The sequence below is a fragment of the Lytechinus variegatus genome, chromosome 11, assembly GCF_018143015.1.
Source record: "Lytechinus variegatus isolate NC3 chromosome 11, Lvar_3.0, whole genome shotgun sequence".
NCBI classification, from domain to species: domain Eukaryota; kingdom Metazoa; phylum Echinodermata; class Echinoidea; order Temnopleuroida; family Toxopneustidae; genus Lytechinus; species Lytechinus variegatus.
Window position 1 is genome coordinate 26,268,294 of NC_054750.1, and position 26,987 is coordinate 26,295,280.

A 26,987-nucleotide genomic window follows, 5' to 3' on the forward strand; every position below is an offset into this window, starting at 1 on the left:
AGCACGATAAACTTGAACGACGCTTGATACTGAAAGTCAGTGGAACTCCATTATCTCTTGGCCCCAGGCGTAGATTTAGAATAATTACGTCAGGGTGATACTGGCACGTGGCTGCACTGATTGCACCCTAATATTTTTTTATTCTTGCGCAGGACGAAAAAAAATGCTATGATTTAATTTCAAGCAGAGTTATATCAGCGAAATACATGAACATTCTAGGCATTAATAGAATAGAAGGGAAAAGAAGAAATATTTTCACTCTCTTTTTCATCGACTCTCCTCATACGAGTCATCCTAAGAAAAGGGGGCGGGGACTGAACGGTGACTGGCGCGTGCCAGCATAAATTAGCGCGGATGTATCCTAAGCCAGACAGTGTGTAGTGCGGCACGGTATAACGGTAGCACGTTGAACTTGTATTTACTATTTTAGTTCGTCAGATGAGTCGGTGAAGTGTCCATTCAGTTTTTACCCTTACGAGACGACTCACACGCATATTTTCGTTTTTTCAATATTTGTTAGTCTAGTCTAGCTTATGTGATTTTCTTTCTTTTTTCTTTTGTAGGCAGTCGAGTCTTTATTTTAAAACGCATTTTCAGCAGAAACATTTCATCACAAGGTATCCAAGTCATTGTCAGACCGACAGCGTTTATCTGAAATATTGGCTTGCTCCTACAGGTGACTCGACGAAGTCTCAACATCATCACATTCGTTGTTTTGGGCCTTATTACACTTCTACCGGTCGTCTTCTAGCTCCCATCTTAACACGGATTTTTTGTTTTCTGCCAAACAAAAAGGATTTATTTGCGCCCCTATCAAGTAACGGTAGCCTACCATCTTAAGATTCTACAACTTTTGACCCAGGAACTTGCAATGATCAACGTTATTGGTGAGTATTCTTAAATCTTACCCAAGTAAAAAAAAAGTCAAGACTCAGTCAGTCAATGAAAAAGTGTTTGAACTTTGATTGCAGTGCAAATTTTAGGAAAAGTTCTATAACGTTAAAAACCAACGGTACGGTTTATGATGTGTCGGACATATGATTAAGTTCAATATCAATCAATTGTGATTTGTGAATTTAATTTTGAAATCAAAACGTCAAAATAGGATGTTGGTTTTAATGTGCCATGTCATGACATGAGTAATGTTAGTGTGAAAGGTCGTTGGACTAGACTTCTTTATTTTAATTTTCTTTAGATTCTGTTCATTATCAAGTTAGATTAGCGTTAAGAGTTGAGAAAATGGATCAGATAATAATGTAGTCTGAGTTCAGATTCATTCACTTGAATAGAGTTCTAAGACTAGTAAGGCTAATCGTTCTGGCACTTTACTTTTACTTTTTTAGACTGCTTGCGTCAGTGTTGGAAATAATTCAAACGTTTGATCATTTTCAAGATAAGATCCTAGTCTATCAATTATCTTCGATTAGAATCAGATTTAGACGTTAGACACCGTCTTTAACTTGTCTTTAAGAAAAAAAAAATATTGCCGGCAACAGACTCGGTTTAGAATTTGTCTCTATCATTCAATATCATGAATTTCAGGAATAAAACAATTTAAAAACACAGCTTGTTGTAGTAGGCCTAGGGTTTAGTCTAACCCAGATGCAAAATGATTTTCATGCAATAAACCCAGATCTGCAAGACCGGCAATGAACAAAAGCGACTCCAAATTGGGTAAAAACCACGGTTTGAGATGGAGATAGCGGTGCGACTTGTTGACCTAGCTAGTCGGATGAAGTCCGCATGCTTGACAAGGGCACACAGATCTTAACCCACGTCTGGCACCGGCACACTGCCATTGCCACGCGGCGAGGTCCACAGCCACGCGAACACACGGAGCTGTCGCCCCCTGCGTGGTCGGCGTGCGAGCAGGCTTCGGCCGGGTCGCGTGCCACTGCCATTGTTTACGTTTGTGTGGGAAACTGTGCGACGGCGGCTCGCGCCAGTGCATTGAGAGCATAAACCACTGGCCTATTCACAAACCATGGTGACCTTTTAACACGGCTTTTCACAACAATACCATAATTCAGTCATCTGTCTGGCCTGTTTTTTAGCGCCAATTTAAGACTTTTGTGTTTCATTTTCTGTTCAGATGTAGCAATATGCAATGAAATCCAAATTATTTTGGTTGAAACAATGTTAGGCCTACTGGATGAAGGATGAAGAGTCTGACTATGACCAAAAATGTTGGCAAAAATAGTCTCGGCCCATTCTAATTGATCTGAAGTTAAGAGGATCTAGTTTTGGGATTGTTCCCTTTTTTTTTGGGGGGGGGGGGAGGCTGCAAAAAATGCTTGATGTTACTGTTAGTGTTAGGCATTCATTATGAGATTTAACTATGGCTATGCCATTCACTAGAAAAAAGGCAAATATCTTCCCTTTGACTTTTGACTCCCTTTTTGGACTTGATACTTGGTCCCATGCCTATAATCAAGGAGAATTTAAAGAAAATGCAGAAAAGATTTTTGGAGGTTTATTTTACTCTGTTTATTAAAGAATTTGTGGATATTAATTTTAGTCTGGTGTTTTACTGTTTATTCACTGGACCTTTGTAGAAAAGAACTCTCATTTTTATATTAGGGCCTACACCTTATTTCCAAATGCTGTTTGATACTTACATAAATAATTTAAGAAATCAATATTTTAAGCAAAAGTGATTGTGAATGTTTTGACATTTGTGTGTTAATTTGTAGGATGAGACTTAATGTTGTATAGATCCATTTTCTTTCAGATAATCAAAATCCAACTTTGCACAATACATGTAGGTCTATGGAGGCCGTCTTTTTATATAATGAATACGGTTATAAGCATGTGTACGGTATGTAGATATGGCTAGGGCATCAAATGAAAAGTAATCACTACAACCATGGATCTGTCGAGAACATATACCACCAGGAAATGTTTTTTTTTTCTTTTTTGCTCACTTTCAATTTCGTATTAAATAGAAAGGAAACACCAAGGTTAAAATGTACCATATCTATTCCGCAAATCATCTGGTCTATTCTTGGAACAAAATGTTAATACAAATTAGGGATCTAGTCTGGGTTTAGATCTAGACTTTAATAGTCTTACATTGTAATAAGTGATGGGTCGGGGGGGGGGGGTCACATGTCCTTGGTATACTATAAGCTTCAAGGACAAGGGCACAAACAAAGACCATGTTATTTAAATTTAAACTTATTTAGTATTTTAAAGTTAATCAGATGGGTGGGGGTCACATGTTCTTGGTATTTATAAGCTTCAAGGGCACAAACAAAAACTATGTTTTTTAAATTTAAACTTATTTAGTATTTTAAAATTAATCAGATGGGTGGGGGTCACATGTTCTTGGTATTTATAAGCTTCAAGGGCACAAACAAAAACTATGTTTTTCAAATTTAAACTTATTTAGTATTTCAAAGTTAATCAGACGAACACTCATCTAAGTTCTGATTTCCAATAGAACACCAGTAACACTTCATTATAACAAATTGTATTTTTGAAAAAAGATGGAATGTTTTTATGCTTTAGTATTTCAAATCAAAGGCAGACAAATTTCAGTTAATAGTATTACAGCACATCAAATGAAAATACATGCTGGGTGCTTTTCTTATACAAAATATAGATTATTATTATCAATCTAAAATATAAATTATGATTTATAACTTCATATTGTTTACTATATTTGTAATTGTCAATTTTATGGTTTATATCATTTACAATGCAGTAATAATTCATATTTCACCATGATCTTGAATGTAGTCTTGGTTTCAGGCATGTGATATTGATTCTGTGATCTATACATGTAGTCTAGTTTTTCAGACCTGTACTTATTTCTACAAGCTGTTAAGATATATTAACACTTTGTTGTAACCATGTTTTTTTATAGTTATTCTGAACTACTTGTACATTTCATTAATTTTTCATAACAAAGAAAACAATGTTTTTAATGTCCCCTTTGCTGTAGAGTTTGATTTACGGTACTTAATATTTCATTGGTGTTTATAGAATTTTTGAAGGTCCACAATTTATAATAAGTAAATAAAACTGGATATACTGTGCATGTCTTTGCTCAATTTATTAAACACATAAAATCCTGAATAGAAAAAAAAGGATCTGCTGAAATTTAAATCAAACCAGGCCCATATTCTTTCTCTACATCTACATTAGATGCTACATATGATATGTAATTAATTTAGAATTTAGAAATGATTGCCCATGCTTTTTTTAAATCATAACTAAAAATACTGGATGCTTTCTTCTATTGGGGACATTTCATTTTATATGCAGACTCCAACTGTCGATTTATTTTTCATAGAAAAGGCTTGTACGATACTGATCATTATGTAAATAATATCTTTACATTAAACCTTGTCCAGGACTTTGGTAGATTATACATGTACATGTATTGGAGTATTATCTAACATTCAAATCTGATAAAAGTGAAGCACTTGACCATTTTATCTCTCGATTCTTTGTGAAAATTTGAATTTAAAGTGGATCATCTTGTGCTCTCTCTTGCTAATGTATTTTTTAAAAATTAAAATACCCTTAATTTCGTGGCTGCACACCAGTTATATATTCTTTCAATATCTGATAATGAATCAATTATTCCAGTTATATACTTACATGTACGGTAAATTAAGCTATATAGATCTACCTACTAAATCTTAACCAAGATTTAGGTCCAAATTCAAAAATAACAAATGTAGGCAACATAAATGTGACGTGAAAGGAAAGTGAAATGTATTTTCTTGAATGTTCCTATATTGAGCCGAGAAATAAGTGTATGGTCTCGTATGAGAAGAAACACGACATGGTAGCCTGTAGGCATCTGTCATGTTTAAAAAAATTGTTCAGGTAAAGAAATCATTGCTTACCGCTGAATGTATCAGCTTAAATCCAAAGTACACAACCCAAATTCAAAATATAGATCTTTTTATATTCATTAATGATTAACAATCTATTGTAGCTTCCATGATACAAAGTGATTTGCACACTAATTGTCATAATAACAAATCACCCTTGCTTGGCTGGCAACATGGTAGAATGCATGCAGCGAGTCTATAGGGGTTGATCGTGTGAGGAACTTAGCTTGTTATAAACAATGCTGTTTGCATTAAACTTATTCCTCTTGCCCATACACCCATGGGAAATCAACCAGGTAATTGCACTGTCGACATGGATATGGCTAAAGATGCCTGAAAAGTGTTGCTGGCGTGCAATTTCTGGACATTGCATGTGTAAGGCAGTAGCAGCAGGAGTTCACTGCTTTCATCCTGTCTAACTCCTCGCTATGTCTGGAGGGGAGATGAAAAACAATGCACAATGCAATACATGAGGGATATTATTATACTTGTAGAAAGTGGGATAATTTAACAGCAGGTTGACTGAATTATTGTAGCTTCAGCGGAGGGGGGTTTGTAAACCATTTTGATTTTTTTAAAAATCTAGTTCGCTTCAGTCCATTTTCTGTATAAAAGACAAAGAAGAACCTATGAATTGAGAAAAGTATTTCATTTTGAATTTTTACATATGAACAGTTTTATACTGATCGTTCGTACCTGAATAAATGTTCTAATGAATAAATAAATAAATAATAAATCAATAAATAAGTAAAAAAATAGCATTTGAGATTTGTCTCTAATTCATCATTAAAAGTTATCCTTTTGATCTCAAAACTTATTTTTACTAATCCAAGAAAGTAGCTCTATAAATCAAAGAAATGAAGAAGAAAAAATTATACCTCTAAAAGAATAAATTTTCACTCCATATACAATTTGTATCTTTGAAAAGTGTTTATCAAATTAATCTGCAATTTTGTCAGTGTTGAACTTCATCAAACATCCACCCGGATCATAATGATTAAATAATGCGCTGTAATTTAATAGAATCAATTTATGGAAATGAATGAAAATACTATGAAATGAAATATTTACATGCACATTTCTTGCTCAATCATGCAAACACATACATGTACCAGACAGTGTTAGCTAATCATGGTGTGTAACATTTCATCTCATAATGCTTCAAGTATCGATCAAAATAACAAAATTTGGAAAATAAGATGGATTTTCACTGGAGGGTGTGAATGTAGTATGGAATACAGAAGCTTTCCATTGCATTCCATGTATGTTGTGTAGCATACAGCGCACGAGACTGGTTGCCACGTCTGTATGTTATAAGGTAAGATGCGATAAGCAAGCCTGCCAGCACATAGTGGCACGTTCTCTCTTTTGGTGTAGGGTTACATCTAGTCTCACTTCTACTGGTGCAATCCCATCGCGTGCCTGGTTTCATGTTTCCCCCCTCCTCCCCTTCTTGCTAGAACCAACTTGGTATCTTTATTTGAATAGCTGAGTGATGTATTTTACCATTTTAATTAAGAAATGCACTGAAAATGTATTACGGACCAGGCATGTTTGGGTTAGACGTTCATTATTGGTAGTGCACATGGAAATGATTATGACCGTGGAAACGGCAGCATTATAAAATGTGTTGCCTGTCACCTATGTGCTATGACTACATGTATGTGTGCTACATACATGTAGGGCAACCTCAACTACATGAACATTTTATAGTAGTTTAGGCTCACAAAAATGTATTCAGTGAAAAAGAATGAGAGATGATTATAAGTGTAATGGGCTTACTGAATTAAAGAATATTGAAGATTTTATCAAAATTGTTAATTTCTCCCTGTCTATTGGACACATTTCTCTGTCTATTGGACCATTTGGAATAATCTACATGTATACATGTAGATAAACTATAAAATTGGATTCTAATAGAATCTCCAATAATAAATGCTAAATGTTAGAATGTGCTTCGTCTTCTAAAAACGTATATATGTTGCTTAACCTTATCAAGCTGTATCCTGTCAGTAATACTGTACATGCAGAGAGCAGCTTCCATTCACTTTCACTTTGTTTACATAATTGGAAAGAGACAAAGAATTCAACCCCTGTAACAGATATGCACTGTTGCTATGGAAAATCTTTGAAGAAGAGAGAGAAAAATGCTTCCGAAAAGGATGAATATCCTTGGAGATGGTGGGTTCCAAAAGGCGGGCACATGGGAGAAATGCAAATTGATCCAGGCCAGGGAACCCTATTAGTGCACATAGCTAAAAGCAAGGAGACTGTACAAACACGGGTTACTGAAAAAGCTCTGATGATAACAATAGCACGCTTCCAATGTGTCCCACAGAAAAACCCCCTTAGACATGGGGACAAAGAATGGGGCTTTCTTCGACCCGGTTTCCCCCTGATGGGTTCGTTTCCATCCAACCCAATGTGTACAATATCACGCCTGGATGCGGCACCGGGAGAGCTTTAACACGAAACGAAACTAAACCCTCACATTATCATCCTCCACACGTCGTCGGGGCTTCTGCATCAGTCAAATCTTGCCGGACCGCCAAGCAGTCAATAAATCATGCTCGGATCATTATTCATGTAGCTCTCACCTCTACAAGATGAATATATTCTCATGACATAGAGTTTGAAAGCGTAGACTCCCCCCATCTTTGCAGTTTTTGTTCCTACCTGGCCTTGACCATGACAATTTAACAGCTGAATTTGTGGAACTGTGAATAGGCTTAATTTCCCTTTCTATTTCCCCGTTGAAGTAACACAAAAGGGGCTTACATATGTAGGATTTCTCTTCGGGTGGGTTACAAAAATTAGGTGTATTCAAACCATCAGCTGCTGCCTAAATGATTCGAGGACGCAATAACAAAAGCACCCAGGGTGTCTTTTCAATTGATGTAATTGGTTTGAAGTTTGTTTGTACATGTGCATGTTCATAATTCGGCCTTCGATTCACAGGGTGTATTAATGATGCTGCACGGTGTGGGATTAGAAGTGCACATGACATTTGCTTGAACTGTGGGTGCATCAATGTTTTATTGCTTTTATTTGATGAAATTGTGGGACGTGAACATCATATTTGCAGACAAAAGCGCACATAAACAAAGAAACCACTTTCATCTCCATTAGATGTAGACATACTGGTATTTACAATTTGGGTATGTTTAGGCTTTATTAAAGGGAAAATTGTGTAAATTTGACTTGTATCAAAACAAATTGACTAAATCTTGTTGAAGGGTATAAAGACGGTGACATGGTCAGCACACATTTCACATAGAAGTATTGCATCTCATCTATGTATACTGGATGCATGTATTGTATATATACATATATACGTCTTTCGACCTTGTGTGTGATTAGATGCAGGGTCGTGCACACATGGCCTGCATTATTGATATACCTATATCTATGCAAAACATTCCAAGTCGTCGGAGGCAATTTCCATTGTTGGGAAAGCATCTTCTTCCTCCACATCTGCCCATCCTCCATCTCGCTCATCAAAATTACCCCAACGATGCAATAAATCATTCCTGAGGCCCAGACATATGGAGCAGACATTACCTCTTGACCCGGTCCTACTGCTATGTGCTGTCACATTTACAGTATTTTGATTTCACTGATGTCTGAGGAGAAAAGAGTCTGCTGCAAAGAAGATGCCGTCTGATTTCATGTTATCGGGTCCTTGAAATTTGCGCAAGGTCCTGTGCATTAGACAAAAGCTTGATGAGACAGGCGAATTTTCATTGCTATTTTTTGTGTTTAACAGAAATTGAAATTACATTTTAAGATTTGGGCACATTAATGCCATCTAGAATGTGATCCTGCTCTGTGTTGTGACTGTTGTCATATTCAATTTCATTTCACTGATAGCTGAGAAGAGTCTGCAAAGAAGATGCACAGTGTGGGGACAATTTCATGAAACAAATAGTGATTTTCGCTGACTAATGTTACAAGCTACCCAAAATCCTTGAATGTGATTGGTTGAGAGCAAATTTATCCATGAAATTCACTTCTTGAAACACTCCCCTAATTTTACATCATCCTTGAGACTTGTGCGTACACAGACAAATTGCCAAGCAAGGATACATGAATTACCGGTATCATTCATAAATTAAAACAATGCTCTCTGATTTTTTAGCACATTAATGCCTTAGAGAATTTTGTTTTGCGTTGCTGGTAATGAAATGAACCGATGCTGTTTTCCATTTACAGATCGCCTTGCCATGCATCAATTTTCACAATTACATCTAGCCTCAGCTCTAAATCCATTTTAATTTGATATGCATTGGATTATCATTGGCTGTATATCACAGAGACCATGCATGCTCCAGCATGTGCAATGAATAAATATAGAGGGCAAATTAAAGCACGGAGGTTGGATGCATGTGAAGCTAATAACTGCAACATCATGAGGATGGGGTGAGAGGATGTTCGGGAAGGAAGAGATACAGTTAATGTACGGTGGTGTAGCTTGGGCAGGGTAAAGTATGCAGTCTGGTATGTGACGGAGCGGTTCATGACCTACATAGGTGTCTGGGGATGAGAGGGGGTAGGTGCTGGACACGGAGGCGTGAATGCATACAGGGCAAAAATGATCAATAAGTGATGGAGCTGGAAGAAGACTAAGCCCATTAAATACAAAGCTTAAGGGCTACCTCGCTTGCTTGGGTGCTTGCTTGCCTTGGCTATTTCTACCAGACGCAGCATGAGATTTTGTCTTTAGCTTGTCCCATGATCGCGGAGCAGGCGTGGTGTTAGTGGAATGATGAAACAATTATTTGGGTTTCAGCTGGGATGGCTTGTCATCAGGAGGGGGATTTGCTATGTACACGTTACACCTTTCCTTCCAAGCAAATATGCAGCGTGGATGCCTCCATTGACGCTATACAGTAAAATCATGAAAATATCTACCCAAATGTTATAGAAATGCTTATGTACATGTATATTACTGTCAAAATGCATGCAAACATGAAATTGGGAATTGTTTAACAGGATTGTACCAAATTATTATGTTTTTAAATCAAATGATGTACCATCATCAATCGTTTACTAAAATTAGATTTCTTAGATTATTAATGTGATATATAACAACTGATAAAAACTGAATAGTGGTACAAAATACATTACAAACAGGTACATGTAAAGCTGCATGAATAAAAAAAATGAATAAATAGATATAAAATGCACCAGTTCGCAATTATTTGACTATGTGAAAAGGTACAGCACATCTAAAGACTAGTATTGATAAGGGTGTCGTAAGATCCTATAATGTTCAGATGTTCTGCCAACAAAAAAAAGCAACTGGGTTGGTTTGAATGTACGGTCTCTTCTGTCATTCATTACTCTTAAGATGACTTCTATTCCAGTTAACCAGAAGACTGCATACAAGCATTAATGCTCCAGAACATCACCGTCTAATGCTGATCTTATCTTGCCAACTAGCGATAACTTTCATTTTTCCTCTCCCGTTCCCGTAACCCAAGATTTATAGCATCCAATATGTTAGCCTTTTGTGTTCAGCACAGATTTGCTTGCACATAATGTCCAACCTGTGTTTGTTGTGTTGCGTCAGCAGCAGCGCTTTCCACAGGAAGATAATTTGTCCCTATTCATCAGAAGAGCATCTTTCAATTCCGACTCCTTTTTTTTTCTTCATTTCTTCCCCAGTTCCTCCACCCTTATCGTCTTTCCCCTCCTAGCAGACGTTTGCATTGTATGCAGTACACAATATCCAATCTTACAGATGTTTACTGCAAGACCTCGAAGAAAGCATGCTTGCGTGTACTTGACATTCTTCTGTGCACAAAAGATCTCTCCGGTGGGTTTCCACGAAGATGGGGGGATTTACGACATGCATTTGTTTTATAGTGGAAATGCATTGTAAGATCTGCGGCCATATGCTACCGCCATCTTCCCCTCATCAAAGAGCCGTGTTTCGACCGGTCTCAATGTTTACCTTTATAATGTGATCTTTGCTGCGATGGGTAAACATAAGTTGTCATTGTGCCTATTAATAAACTAGATCAATGACATACATAGGGAATTCAACCCCTAAAATTACAAAGACAGTTCTTGGGAATGGAACTGCACCGTTTAGAATCACGATGATTAGCACTGTTTGTTTTCTGCTGGTATGGATTAAATTCTGTATGATTTGCTGGTGTGGGGGGAAGTAAATAGACATTATTGATTTTAGTTTTGATCTGTCTATGGGATGCAGCTGTATCCTAGCTAGCTGTGCTGTCTGTGTAATATCTGACTTTAACTCCTATTGATCCATCCAGCCACTTTTGCAGTAATGTGTGATGTGAATTGAAGGTGAAAATCAATTAGGAAATCATTAAATGACAGTAACATTCACTTTGTGTATATTACAAACCATTTTGAAGTATGCTAACTGTTTGCAATATAACATCCGTGGTTTATATTATTAACCTCCACCACTTGACCTTACCATTATGATTCTCGTGAAATTTCCACGGAAGAATTTATTAATGATTTTCAATGAATATGGAATGAACATCACTTACATCTCTATTCCTACACTCCATGTTATTACCCAAAGTTTATGAGCATTCTTCTGGAATTATAAAAAGAAAAGATTGAATTTATATCACAAGCTTTGTACAGAGGATACAAGGTTAATTTATTTCTCATTCTTTCATTTCATAACACCAGTATATTCTTAACTATCCTTTTTTCAATGTATTGTAATGTTTAGTTACTTAGTTTGCTAAAAACTTGTTAATTTTGTTGGGTTCCCATATATTTAATGTGGAAATCCTGTCAGTAGTAAATTCTTCATGTCCAACAATTACTTGGTAATGGTATTATCATTCGAATGTGCAATATGATTTTTTTTAAACAAATAAATGAATTGAATCGCCCCATTTTAGGCTTGCAGTTGCTTAGTTTTGCATTATTGATTGTTGACTTCTTGATAAATTAATTCAGTTAATCAGCATCTGGGGTCGTTTCATAAAGAATTTGTGAATATGGTAACTATGCCATTACAGTATCATGACAACAATGCTCATCAGCCAATCATTGAATAAAGTTTTCCATATTTGATACATGTAAGGCAATTTTTTACCATTATTGTGGATCTTTATAAACCACCCCCCCCCCCAGATCTTGTTTTAGCCCTTTTTCTTAATTTCTCTTTCTGATTGTAACCTGCATAAAAAACGCCACATTATTGTAATTCTGTTCTCTCTTTTTTTCTTTGTAAATTCAGACAACATGGAGTCCCAGACAGTCCAGCCGGCCATGCAAAACGGTGGACTTATGAAGCCAGGCCCTGTGGACGAGGACAGCAAGACAAACCTCATCGTCAACTATCTACCACAGAACATGGCCCAGGATGAGATGAAGGCACTCTTTGTCAAGTTTGGAGAGATAGAGTCATGTAAATTGGTTAGAGACAAGCTCACAGGTGAGTTTTAAAACACGGATGTCAATTCTCTTCATCGCACTCACGATATTCTTGTTTGATTAAAAAAAGAAAATCCGCAGTTAGGTCATTATTAACTTTTCTTGAGTGACCTATCCCATTTTTCATTATGATGAACACTACTAACACTTGAGTAATGAAGAAGTTGCACAAGCTTATCTGACATAGCATCCTTTTGTATTAAGGTTCTAAGAAAGAAAGCCATGGCAAAGGCAGCATAGACCAGGGGCCCATAACACACAGGTTTTAGTGATTGATCGTAAGCTTGATTTTGACGATCGATTGTACATTGTAGTCAATGGAATCAATCGTAGAAAAATATTCTACGATCATTGCTAAGTTTTGTGTTACGGGCCCAGGCCTCTGTTTCATAAAGATTTACAACTACATGTATGGTAGCTTTGCCATTATGACAACTACATGCACATGTACATGTATGAGCTCAGTAGCCAGTCACAATTTAGGTTTTTATGGTTATGATGGCAAAATTAAAATAGTTGTCTCTTAATATGAAACAGGCCCCAGGTATAAAATAGGTCAGTCATTGATTGTATTTTCCACTTTTGGCATGTTGACTATAATCTGGGCTACTGACAATTCCAGTGGTAAAGGACAATTTTTTACTCTTCAGTGGAGGTGATGAAAATATTTTAAAATAATCACCAAATCATTAATACTTTTCTTTTGAATGACCCTTTTCTGCTCATGCACAGTTACAACTGCGAAAATGATTGTTAGAAACTTAAAATAGTTAATGAACAAGCATCACCTTACAAAATTCAAATCATTGTATTAAGGATGTGTCACATTAGTTCCCCCCCCCTTGCATAAAATTAATATTAACTTGGCCAATCAATGGTAAACTACATGTACATGTAAAGAAAAAATATACCCAACAGCCAATCAAAATGAAAAAAATGAAGGATTCCATACAGGTTACCATTGGATCATCAATAATTAAAGACCTTCGGGTTATACTTATTTAGGGAATCTTTTACCGTTACCGGCATCCATGTGACTCTCCTTATCCTATCATTCACGTTTATATGTTTCATTATGCCGAATAATAATAATAAGAGTAACTTTTATGCAAATTGGCCATGGACAATTTTAGCCAGCATGTGCCAACAAATATGACAAGCCTTTTTATCATTTAATCCCATTTCTTGGTTATCAATTGAAATTTCGAGAAATCATTTTGTGTTAAGAAATTGACACTTTTATTATTTAATCAAGATATAGGATAGAAAACTTAAAATGGCTTTCCTTATACACTGTACACCAAAATTCTAGAGGTGACTTATTTCCCTAGTCATTAAAATGACTTAAAAAAAAACATTTTGGCCTAAGTTCAAAGATATCTTTTCAATTTTTTTTGACAGTCCAGACTGTATAGTGCTGTGTAGAGTTTGGGTGAAAATTTCTAAAAATCTTAGACTGTTTACCAGTGATTGCATATCTTTTCCAAGGAAATTACTGCAATAAAAGGTATTTCTTAACCTGTTAGCAAAATGCTTGAAATCAAGTTGGCATACATTAGTTTTTGCTATGTCTGTGTGCTTAATACATGTATTTAAATCCATCTTAAAAAAGGTATGCATAAGGTTTCTGTGAATATAATGGTCTTTTGCTCAAAGTTATTTGACCATTGTGCTTGATTCAAAAGGTGTTTTGAAAAACACTTAACAATTGTGATTCAAAGTGATGGATGTTTCTTTCTTTGAAACCTACATACACTACGAATCACACCTGCTAGTAACAGCTAGACAACAATAATTGGAATTGAGCTTGCATACAAATTGTTGCTATGTCTGACACTCCTCTGGCAAGTTTTCAGGCTTTTAAGAATAACCTTTGTTTGAAACTATGCATAAAATTGCATAAGATTTGAATTCAGAGTATCGCTTGTTTTCATATTCACTCATTCTCTAGGTTTAAAATGGTTTGGAAAACAATAGACTTTGCAACCAACAACCTTTGGGGAGGGAAAATGTCTGGGTTTGGTAGATCAAAATTTCTTTGTCAAAAGAAAAAATGTTGGAATGGGCAATACTTGTTTAGACACTTGTGTAGTATATAGACCAGAATTTTGGTCAAATGACCTTTCATTTCTGTAGAATGTACTTGGCAAACTGTGAAATGTCAGTGTTCGTGGATTCATTATTATTTTTGTGGATGTACATGTAAATGTAAAAACACAATTCAAAAGAATATATGAATAATCAAGACATCAAAGTTGGTGCTTACATGTATCTCATTAAATTTTAAACCACCATTTCACTATTGTACCAATGACCTTCCTCTGGTCATGCGCTAAGTGGAACTACAAACTGGCTTATTGATATCACAAGATTTGGGGCCATTTGAAAATCAACATTTTATTTCTCAACTCATTATTTGATGAGTGTTATACATACAGAGTTATTCAAACTTGTAATCTTTTACAAGGTCAAGCATTTTTTTTTTTGGGGGGGGGTGTTAGTTTTGATATTTTTAATTGAATGTTTGGTCATTTGCTTAACAGTTGTTATCTCAATCAGTCATATCTCACATCCTTATGAGATCAATAAACAAGGAAGTTTCTTTAAAGTTCCTCTTTTCCTTCCTTCTAAAGTTAAATATAAATTAACCTTTAGGATATATGACATAATGCAATTTTCAGGAGTGAAGAAAGCAGAGACCATTATGGAGATTGATCATAAATTCTCAGATTCGGCCATTCCATCATTTTTCAGTACGTGAGAAATGCACCGAAAGAAAAACCTGCTCCAACTTTCTCTCTTGTTTATTCCAAGTTGCCATGGTTTATAAGAGTCTCATTAGAAATCATGACAACGTGTGCCGCCGGCAATTTTCATCTTTTTTTCGTCGTAGCTTGCTTTGGCTAGCTAGCTGGCTGCTTGCTTGCTACACACGACCGACTTGTAATCTGTGACGGCCATCACCCACCTAGTGTGTGTAGTGTTGTTTGGTTGATGAACGAGGCATGCCAGCCTCTATGTCACGGTTCATAGGCAAGGCTCTACAGGAGATCACCATTTCACATCTGATGCACACTCACTCCAATTAGATTAGCTCAGATACTTTGAATGACCTGCACAACCTTGGAAGCCAAAAGCAACCAGGGATCGATCTAGCAAAATCTTTGAAATTAACGAGTGTAACTGCTCGAATATCAATTTTATTCCCATCTCGATTTCCTCCCCATCTCGTGTTTTGGTAGGGGAAAAAATCCACACATAGAATCGATTGGATTCTCGGTGACCCGAAAAGCAGCTTTCCTATAAAACGTCATCCTGTCTTCTAATAAAAGAATAACTGGGATATAGTTTATCATGAACTCGTGATGCTATACACCTTGCATTAAAAAGAAGTCTTTAACAGAATGGTTTTACTGTGTGAATTCAATGAATGCAAATTTATTCATTGGTATCTTCTTGTATGCAAATTATAAATAATTGCTAAGGCAGATGCATTTGATTGAGAGGAAAGGGGTGGTTGATATTTAAGACAAATCCCAAGAAAGTTTTAATGCATATAGCAGGCAAAAGCCATCAGAGCGATCAGCCCCTTTGAAGTGAATTATTAAATCTTATTTGGGAAGAAGACAGAGAAGGAAGTAATTTTACAGTGTGGGAGCATCTTATTTTCTCCCTATTCAGTATTCATGACGAGGTCTAATCATTAAACTTAATGATCCTTCTTTGTGTGGATAGATTGAAATTATGCATGAGAAGAGGGGCAATGGATGTGCATGTAGGTGATCAATGCACATATTTGAAAGCCTGGGGTGCATAAATGCAGCGTGCGTGTCCATGTATATCATGCGTGCAGGGATTAAGCCGGAAAGCGAGTGCTTCTGTCTGAATCTAATGAATCCACGCGGCCAAAAAGGCATTTCTCTTCATGGTCTCTCTGTACTTGACTCCTCTTTTCATTTACTCTGACATCCGTATCTCTCCGTGTCATTCATTTCACAAATTTAGGAGCTGGCTCTTTTTCCATTTTGTACATTGTCAATTACATGATTTATGAAAATGCTCCAGCCCAGACCCGATGTTAGCTTTAGCTGCAGGAATGCTTGTTGTACTCTTTCCATTCATAGGTATCTTCATTAGAAGCCAAATTGTTGGTGGTATATAAAAGTACACGCTGTTTCAGACACTGAAATATTCCATTGCATTATTTTAAGATACATGTATACATGTACATGTAGGCTACACTTGTGCTAAGTACCACTATGAAGTTTTTACCGTATTCAAATAGATGCTTAACATTGCATGATATGCATAGTGTAAGACATGTTTTTTAACTGAAATTGAAATGATCTGATTATGAATAAAGGGGGTGATTTTAGAAATCATGTGTAAACCAGTGATGGCTATGCTATGAAATGTAAATATTGGACTTTTGAATAATTAGAAATTATTCAATTAAACAATTGTAATAAATTCTTGAATTAAAATTCTTAAATATTTTTAACAATACAGTACATGTTCATGTAATTGTAATCATAGAGTGACATTAATTGTTTTTTCCAACCATGGCCCCATGAACTAAAGCTTAATAATCATCAAACAATTCTGCATTGACCACTTTGTACATTCACTTGTAAACATCAAGCATACGATCAATCACTCTTCTTTGTTTTAACTGGGCCGACGCAGTTGTTTTCTGCAGAAATGCACCAGGAAGTTAAAAAGGGAGATGAGGAAATAATAATTGCAGAAATTGGACCTAAAACGCTGGCACACTCGAGGAGTAAAACTGTCAATATTCCCCGGTTCAGATGGAATCGATCTCTGAATGGCTGCATCCCTCACGAGGATTTCTCCACCTGACAATCATTCTTATTTCCCTTTTTAAACATTTCACATTTAGGTCTATGTAAATCGGTGATCCAATCATAAGTGGATGCCACCTGCTGTATATGAAATTGCTTCTTATCTGATTGTAAAAAGATCATTTGATTACAGTTGAAGCTAGGTCAGTCAGGACATATACACTGTACAGACCTTTTCAGACAAACGGCTACGTTGATCGTCCGACATGTAGGTTATATACGTACATGTATGTAGCAGTGGCGGCGATGGACGGTGATCATATATGTGTGTAGGTGTGTATATACATACAGAAGATGGACGTTGCAAACGCACCTGTAAAACCATCATGTTTATACCTGTGTGATTGCATTGTAAATCATTTCTTGTTGGACGTTCATTCCTCATAAACAAACCTAGCAGACAATTGCTAGTTATCAGCAGAGATTAAACCAACACATCCCGACCCCTATTTTCTGTTGTATTCATTGGTCGCTCACCACCGACGACTTTCCTGTCAAAAACCCATTATCATAATTGATCTCCAAATAGAGTGCATGTATTCTTTATTGTAATGTACGTTTTGCATTCATTGCCACTGAGGAGAGTGTATATATTTATAACCTCGACTTCATGACCTTCTGCTAGTGGACTACCAGGGACTGGACGCTCTCCCGTTAATTAAAAAGGCAACTAAATTTTGCCAAGGCAAGCCTTGTTATACTGCAATATACTTATTTACCCAGCAAACAGAATTGCAATGACAATTACCACTACACATTAACTATGATTCGCCATCGAAAGCTCAATTAATCTACAAATAAACCTTTGGACAGTGCTTGTGAATCAAATTAAATTTTTATGTTAATAATTTAACTTCTAAACCTAAATCATCCGAAAATTTTCGACATAGAATTTATGTGACTTACAACTGTATCTGTAAATGAAAAACATTTCCCCAGCAGACACCATTAAGGAATTAATCTTCAATTGATTTGCACTTAACCAAATTACTAACACAATTAATTTTTTACAAGTTTCATATGGATATTATTTCCCATGGTACCAATTTAATTTATCGCATCCTCTGTAATTAGTCATAAAAATATGAGAAGTTAATTCCACTTCCTATTAAAAATTCATTCAAATGAGAACAGAAAATCAAAGTTGAAATATTAATGAAAGACTCGACACAAAGAGCGTTATAAATAAAAGCCTATATTACAATGCGCTGAACATGTATAATCAATGGGTCGTGTGTTTTCAAAAGCATTCGGGTCGTCCGGAGAGAGAAAAAATGGTGCAGCGGAGAGGAGGCTTATATTACAGAAGGCAGTGTCTTCTGCAAGTATTCCTTCCATACATATATACTTGCCGTGGGACGGCAGAGGCAAATGCAATGCTCCGTGCATAACTGATGCAGATGTAACTGTCTACTGGTATATTCTGTGGTTATCTCTCTTTTTCCAAATCTTGCTTTTAACATGATTGATGTTGGGCTTTGGCCAGGGGGAAAGGGGAAGCGAGGGAGAGCAAGAGAGAGGTAAAAAAGGGTGAAGTTCAAGGAAATATTGAAGAAGAAAGAGGAATGGGAGTGAGAGGACGAGGAGATAATGGCAAAGTGCAAGCATTACCGCATTAGAAAGCACAGATGTCACATTTCTGATGTAAATCGTTGTCTGTCGGTGGAACATCCCTTCTCTACTCCTCCTGGCCAAACTGTGTATTATGTGTGTGACTATACCTATACAACCTGTAGTGAATTAGGATTGACAATATCTAGAACATTGTTTTTGGGTGCACGCATGCAGTCCTCTATTCACCTCTACTGTAGATAGCGATGTAGTGTCAGAATTTGAATTTGGATTGTTTTGATGTGCTAACTGAAGGTGCATGTATTATTAGAAAGTTTTAAACATTTCACAACCGTTGCTATTTTACATCTTTGATTCAATTTGGAAATGCTCGTACATGTGGGGTTGATTACTTCACACAATGGTGTATTGGGTCTTCTACATGTATCAGATGTATTCAGAAAGGGTGCACAAGAAATTGATTGACCAGTTTTAAAAGCACATGCAAATTTACAAGTGATTTTATATCAACTACACTTGTCATTTAACTTTCAAGGAGCAGACCAGCAATCAGTAGCACGTCTGCAATTAATATTAAGATTTACGATTAATCAGGGGATCTGGAATTTGCTTACAACCGATAGGAAGCTCTTTTTCAGTGTCTGCCTTGTAATAACCTATACATGATTCCACAATGATTTTCAATGACATCAACAAAGACCGATGTTGTTGACATTCTTTATAATATATGCACTGAAATTCCTCTGATTATTGGGAATTATTGCAAGTTCATATTAAGTAGCATTAATTTCATCAAGCTAAAGCAAGCTAATGCATGGATGATACTGTCTAAACCGGAATATCATGACGCAAATAAGGGCATGCCATAATTTCATTTAGGGCGAGACAGACCTGAACTTCTGCCACCCATGTGCAGTGCAGGAATTACTGGCGCGCATATGGTTTTCCAATCTTTCTGGGCATGGGTGGTAATTGTGTCGTCTTTCAATGGCAATTCCATTGAAGAAAAAAATTGCGTTAAGTGATAAACAGTTATGATTGCTAGCTAGAAGGAAATAGACATGAGTGATTGTGGGTAGAGGGGGGGGGGCAGTCTTTATTCAAAATAAGAATAATATTTGTTCCTTAATGCATGTGTTTATCACTCAGGCAGGTCAATTTTCAGTAAACAAGTTTGCTTTCACTTTAACCAACCCATTATAGTTCATGACAACCACTCTGTACTTGTACATGTAGATACACTTTGTAAGGTCAATAGCATTCAAGTAAAGATTCACCAAAATCTAAATTCAAGTATATTGTTATGGATGTAAAGTGCATTGTTATTTTTATTATAAGGTATTATCGCCTTTACCTGTGCAGATATGATTTCCAAACTTGTTTATAAGAAGAAACTTCATGTATCATCAGTGATTACACAGCTTGACATGCAATCTTTATACTATAGGTAACACTACTGTACATGTACATACATTTGTATGATATTAGCCATCCACATTTAACAGTGGATGGATAGGACAACATGTAAATCCATGCATTTAGACTATAGCATCGATTTAGTGTTCCTGTTTTTCGTTCACTCTTGGCTTAATTTTCAGCCCTATCTGAACAGGATATCCATGTCAGGCACTTTATAAACCTTCAATAGAGATTATAAAGACTGAGATAATGTAGAATAGGATGGTAGCTAGGTCTGGGATTTATTGGAGGGTGTTCTGGGATGCAGGTTGTTCCCGATTAGCCACTTCCTTCCTTGACGCGTGTGTGGATGCTTGATAATGATCAGACAGTGAGATAGACAGAGAGTAAGAGAGAGAGAGGGAGGGAGAAAATGAAGAGAAGTGAAATAAAAATTATAAGAATAGGTGAAATAATAGGATAAAATTGAAAATTGTTTAGTTTGTAAAATTGTATACAACAATGTCTTAACACATGTACATTGCGAATGTAGCTCTATGAAATGATTAGTGTTTCCACACATACATTGTCCATTTCCCAGAAAGTTTAATTTTTATTCTAATCACTTTCCTCAGAGCAGTTTGCACTCATATCTATAGTTTTAAACCCATTGTTCCCTTTATGATATTAAAGACACAGTATAAAAATCTGAATTTAGCCTTTTTCTGATCATTGTGCTGCAAAAAGGTTATGAATGCACAAACTAATGTTAACCCCATGTTTCGTTTTATTTTTTTGTAGAGTCAAGTGCAGTGATTGGGAGATGCATACTGTACAATAAGCTTTGTTGATTATGATATCTGGTACATGTACATATAAACTCGTTCAATCATTTCCTGCTTTTAACTCTGATTTGCACATAACTTTATACATGTATGTATCACAATTAGTCTAGACTTTGATACATGTACATCCTGTGATACCCATAATGGTATGGCATGGTATGATGGAATATGACATGTGACCCTATACTTAACATATTTTTTCTTTTGAAAACTAACAAACGCATTTTGAGACGACTTTCATTTTCATATTTGATATATAATTTGATCTTTTGAGTAGACCTTTTTAGCCCTATTTATTTATTATTTCTTTTCTTTTTCTTTGCATTTTATTTTGCATTTTACAGGCCAATCTCTTGGGTATGGGTTTGTGAATTATCTCAAACCCGCTGAAGCCCTAAAAGCCCTCAACACTCTAAATGGATTGCGTCTTCAATGTAAGACGATTAAGGTACAGCAAATTTCATATCATTTATTTGTTTGGTTTTGTCTTGCATGTCTGTGTATATTTTGTCTCGACCTATTATTTTTATGTATAATTTTGTTCAGTAACTTTTTACCTTCCAACAGCGTCAACTTTATTTGTTGTGCCTTTTAAAAAAGAAGTTTAAAAAACACATGGTTTCGAAATGTTCTTCTGCAATGGTGTGTAGTGATGCTCATGCTTGTAAAGATTTTATGCTTGCAGAGTTGTATGTATTTGCTTTAACCAGTGTGGTGTTTCAATAAGCTTTTTCTAACTTATGCATAACTTCAGGCACAACTGAAATATGTTTCTAGGTGGCAAGTCAGCTCCTCAGGGATATAATCATTTAGCACAGGAATATGTTGCCAGGGGCCGTTTCATAAAGCTGTTCGTAAGTTAAGAGCGACTCTAAGAATGACTGGTGAAGCTTTCTTACGCGCTTAATCAATAATCAATGAACAAAATGGTGAATATCATTTACCATAAGGAAAGGATCACCAGTTGTTCTTAAAGTCGCTCTTAATACGAACGGCTTTATGAAACACCCGCCAGTTATGTGCAAAGTCATGCATAATTTACAAACTCCTTTGGACACCACCCCCCCCCCCGATTCTTCTCAAAATCTTGATCCTTAAAAGGGTACTGTAATTTAAACTGCTTGGCAAAACTTTAATTTATGTAAATGTTTATGCTGTAAAAGATTCAAAGTTGGTTACTGACCATATGAATTTTGTTTACTAAAAACAATTGAAAAGAGGGCAGTTTGTTTCACTGATCTACAGATATTTTCAAGTAATGTCCAATATCCTTCATTTCATCATTTTGGAAGAATACTAAACTTCTAAATTTCCAGTCTTGCTTTACATGTATAGAACTAGTAAGGGTAAATGAAGAGGATTAATAGAACAAGGCTTATGTTAAATTTCCCCTTCTAGACACCCATATCCTTTTAATTTGATCCAACTATTAAAGACAGTGGACGGGTTTGCACAAGCTCGAAGCATTAGGAGGTTAGGGGAGGTATACGATAAAATGTCTGAAAAGTTGTATTACTCACCAAACCACATGGGAAGCAGCACTAGATTTAATTTCCTGCAGCCTCTCCAAATCTCTATTTCTTGAAATTTGCTTCAAGAACTTTCTGTTTCTTTGTGCTTATTGGTATGAAAGTAAATTCTCTCTTATCAAAGGCCTCACATGCAAGCATACAGTGCATTCAATGTGTAAAGAAAGTGTTGTTGGATTACTAAATGAGTATATTGCAAATAACAAATGTGCTTAATACACATTGTTTCTAAGTTATAGAAATTATAAGTTGAATAGTTCAATGATAAGACTGCTATGAAATAAGGGAGGGGGTTACAACAAAGCCACATACAAACAAAACATCAAAGTGTTCTCCAAGATGTACCTCTATCCTCCAAAATCTATCTTTCTATACATTTAGAAATTGACTCCTTTACAAACAGGTACAATAATTATAAAAACTTCATTAAAAAAAAAGGACAATTGAAAGTTTTTCAATTAGTTTTCCAAAGATGGATGAAGAACAAACATTTACTGATCTAAGGAACTACCAAATGCAATTCACTGTTTTTGCTAATGTTAAAAAGAAAACCACCCCCCAGAAAATGCATTATAGCCTTTGAGCACTTGCTTTGTTGGAATGTTGAGAAACCCCTTTTTTCTCAGGAGAAATATGTCAAAGTCTTATATTTTAGCCTGGAAATATATAATGAACCTTCCCTTAAATACTGTACACATTTGTGAACATGTATATCCGAGTATGTTCATCTACCTTGACTACTTGGCGAGCCGTACTAAATGAAAGTGTGGACTGCATGTCCATCACATGATTGTAGCACTTCCCATAGGAGATAGGATATATATTCTCAGCAGTGTTGACTTCATGTTGCTAATTGCCTCCATTTATCTCCACAATCAAATGAGGAAGACTCCATTTATTCACAATGCAAATGGCATACATGGTGGAAGTCCCTATAGAGGCTGTGTGATCAAGTTCCTCAAACATACCAGCCAATATCTTATCTCTACACACAACGGTACTCATTTCAATATTTGTGAGGGTAATAATGACTTCTTAAAATGGAAGATCTGATGTGGGGTGGGGTAGAGGGAAAGGGTTGGTGGTAAAAATGATAAAAAAAGGTATTCTTGGAAGGTATGGGTGATCAGTGCCCTGTCTTGCAAAAAGTTACAATCCAATCAGTCGTAACTCTATGGTATTAGTGTCATAATTTTTTCTACATAAAATTTAAAAATGTCCTTTATAAACAAAGGCGAGCACACCAAATTGTCAAGAAAACAATGAATTTATGTAATTTTTACGTTATATCTAGAAAACTTTTTGAACATTCATACATTTTAGATGTTGACTTTGCTGGCAGTCCATAGTTGTGATTGATCGGATCAATCGCAACTCTTTTTAAGACGGGGGCCCAGAGGTCCATATCCTTCACTCTAATCTGTTAAGTCTGCTGAATATTACAGGTCATCAACTTAATGAGCACTTTGTTCATGGATTAATTGTGATACTTGGTATCCAGTTTGCATACATTGTGTACATTAGTAGTAGTTGCTATGTCGGGCAGGCTTTCAGGTTGTCAAGAGGAACTAATGCTTAAAAAGTTTGTATAAAAATGAAAATGTTAGCCTGGGAAACATCTAATGATAGAGTAAAAGGGAAGGAATCAAGTCTAAGTTGTTAGTATGGAGGGGTGAATAGGGGAAAATCTTGCTCTGATGGTAACAGGAAAGGGGAGGGGGGGGGGGCAACAATTGGTAGGCCATGGAGGAGTGAAGATATTGGATGAGCAATGACTGCAGTGGGGTAGAAACCTTAATTGGAATGGGGGACAACTGGTGGTGTAGGAGGGGGTTGAGAACTCAATTGGAATGGGAGAAGACCGGGCGGGGAAGGGAGGGGTGCAGGGGAGTGGAGAATTTAATTGGAATAAGAGAAGACTGGTGGTGCAGGGGAGGGGGGGAGTGGAGAACTTAATTGGAATGGGAGAAGACCGGTGGTGCAGCTGTTTAGGTTTCTTGTCTACTCCCTATGGGTGATGACTGAGCATTTCTTTCCTAGTGTAATCCTAGATAAGGAGACACCGTGGCTACAAGTCTGAATAAAAATAGAAAATAAAAAAGAAAAATATTGAGCAGACAAGAGATTCACAAGGTGTTTTTGTCTGACACGCATAATGTTCTAAACTGTCTATGTAGGATTATTGGAGTATTTGAAGAATATGCATGTATGTACACCCATTAAAACAAAGTTATTTGAAAATTATAAATAAATTGTTCCATCCAGCACTTCTCATGATAAAGCTCATATTGTAATAGAATGGTTTCATCTCTGGAAATAGCAAATGGCATTTTCTCATGAAAACGACCTATATATAGGCCCTGTGTTATTCATATGTTAGTGACCTAGCTCAGGATAATGCCCTCGTCACTCTTCAAAAGCCAGATTATTTAGCTTTGATATGGAATTAAGTCCTTAAAAGCATAACAGTCTGCATTCACAATCCAAACTTTGTAGATATCAGGGTACCCCTTTGCTTTTATTTCTGACAAATATATCCCAAATACAACTCTTGCATCTATATATTGCAGTAGAGGGAGAAGGAAGTAGATATAGATTCATACCCTTATCTTGCACATTGATCTTTACTCAAATTACTTTTCTGTCTATTCCATTATTGAGTATTATGTAGGAGACAAAGTAACATTTAAAAATCTGCTTTTGTTCTTCAAATTGGCAACGATTGTTGATATTGTCTTCCATTTTAATACATCATGTAAAAAAAATTACATATGTCAATGAAATGAGTTCGAAAAAAGAAATGTATAATTTCATGGAAAATTGCAAATTTAGAGTGTTAAGACACACCTTAAATTATAATAATACATGTTTAGGCATTTATGTAGCGCTTTTTATCTAGAAATATTCGCTATTGCAAGGCACACATAAAAACAAAGAATAAGAGTTAGGATGATTGTTATAAGAATGGATAATGTTGTACTACATTACACAATATACACTGGAATAGGTCTTTTTTCCAGTACTTTGTGTTTCCAAATCTCAAATCTAATAATTCCCTGTGTGACTGCTTGCATTCAGAACAAAGAAAATCTGCTCAAGTGATTCCTTGAATGTACCTCAATTTCACTCACAATATCACTCTTTTGAAGACAGGATTAATCCCCCTTCACCCTATGCATTGATTCATTCCCCCTACCACCACTTGAATGAGTGCAGCATTCAAAGAAACCTTGATTTGGCATAAGAAGCTTGCCTGCATCAGTAGTGTTTTAGCATCTTCATGAGATAAAGCAGTAATTGGATAGCAAATCCTCCTACAGTAGCTGGGGCACAATAAATATGCTTTGACTTCAACCATGAATAAACCATGACCTCATCTCACCCAGTCTCTTGTTGCTCTGTGTGTAGAGGTAGAGAGTATGTATCCACCATGACTGTTTATTTCAGGCTTGCTGTATATATATATATATACATCAATATGAAAAGGAAGGAAACAGACAGTCTTCCTGTACATGTAGATATCGAGTGTGGTTTCTGTGTACATTATTCACCAGCTCCACGACTAGATTACTAGGGTTTATTATAAAGGAAATTGTGCTTTGTGTTTTTTTTTCTATCTGAGTAATATCCTCTCCATCATGAAGGTGTGCATTGCCTCTATGGCATGAGGGTGAACTTTCAGAATACCTGCAAAATGTTTGTTTTGTATATCCCAGTGGGAAGTCCGTGCTCTGAAATTTACCCAGAAAAGAAATTATTGCCACCCCCCTTCGAATTACTCGGTATTATGATCCAAATGTATGCATCAACATTTAACAGTCTTTCATGGCAATTATTTTTCTACCCACACATGTACATGTATACTGGAGTCTCCACTCTCTGGACATATACACATGTAGGTTGTGCGTACAAAATATCAAATTCAATATCTCCAGTAAGTCTGTGTGTATAAAAGTATAATCTGCAAGTGGGTGATATTTTTTTATATTTTTCAGGCAATAACACTTCCTTGTATTTGATACATTTTGAAATTTAATTTTCATTATTGATTTCATAGCCTTTGGTGACCGAAAGAAAGGCAATCACACTAAACCTAGCTTTATCCACAAATTATTATGATTTGATACATATGCAGCAATACCTTGGTGGTGGAGTACAATGCTTTCCGACATCATATAAACATGGGGATTTAAGTGGTCATACAGACAGACTCGGCCAGCTATTATTTCAAGAAACAAATGGTCTTGAAAGGAACAAAGAAATTATCAAAATTAGAGTTGAATACCTCCAACATCCTTGGTATTAATTGAACCCATCTGGTAGATGAAATCTCTCATCACTTAGAGAGAGGCAATTTATTTTTCACTCCTCCAACCCTTAACCCAAGTGTTATGTGTAGAGAATGAGAGAATTCAGTTTGGCCGTGCATTTAAAGTGGATGGACAGGACGAACCAAGGCTGCATCTAGAGAGCTCCGAAAGAGCAATATGCATGGGATTT

At 36.1% G+C, this 26,987-nt stretch overlaps 1 protein-coding gene across 4 annotated transcripts in view; it reads left to right on the top strand.

Moving 5' to 3' along the window:
* Nucleotides 1-411: 411 nt before the first annotated feature.
* LOC121423825 (ELAV-like protein 3) overlaps nt 412-26,987 on the top strand; it is a 38,831-nt gene continuing 12,255 nt past the window's right edge. For 2 of the 4 annotated variants that reach the window (XM_041619325.1, XM_041619326.1), the window contains exons 1-3: nt 412-887; nt 12,085-12,282; nt 21,303-21,406. In XM_041619325.1, the coding sequence (XP_041475259.1) occupies nt 872-887; nt 12,085-12,282; nt 21,303-21,406 (318 nt within the window). In that variant the 5' untranslated portion in view covers nt 412-871. The remainder of the gene's footprint in view (nt 888-12,084; nt 12,283-21,302; nt 21,407-26,987) is intronic. The other 2 variants (XM_041619328.1, XM_041619327.1) reach the window with 2 other exon arrangements.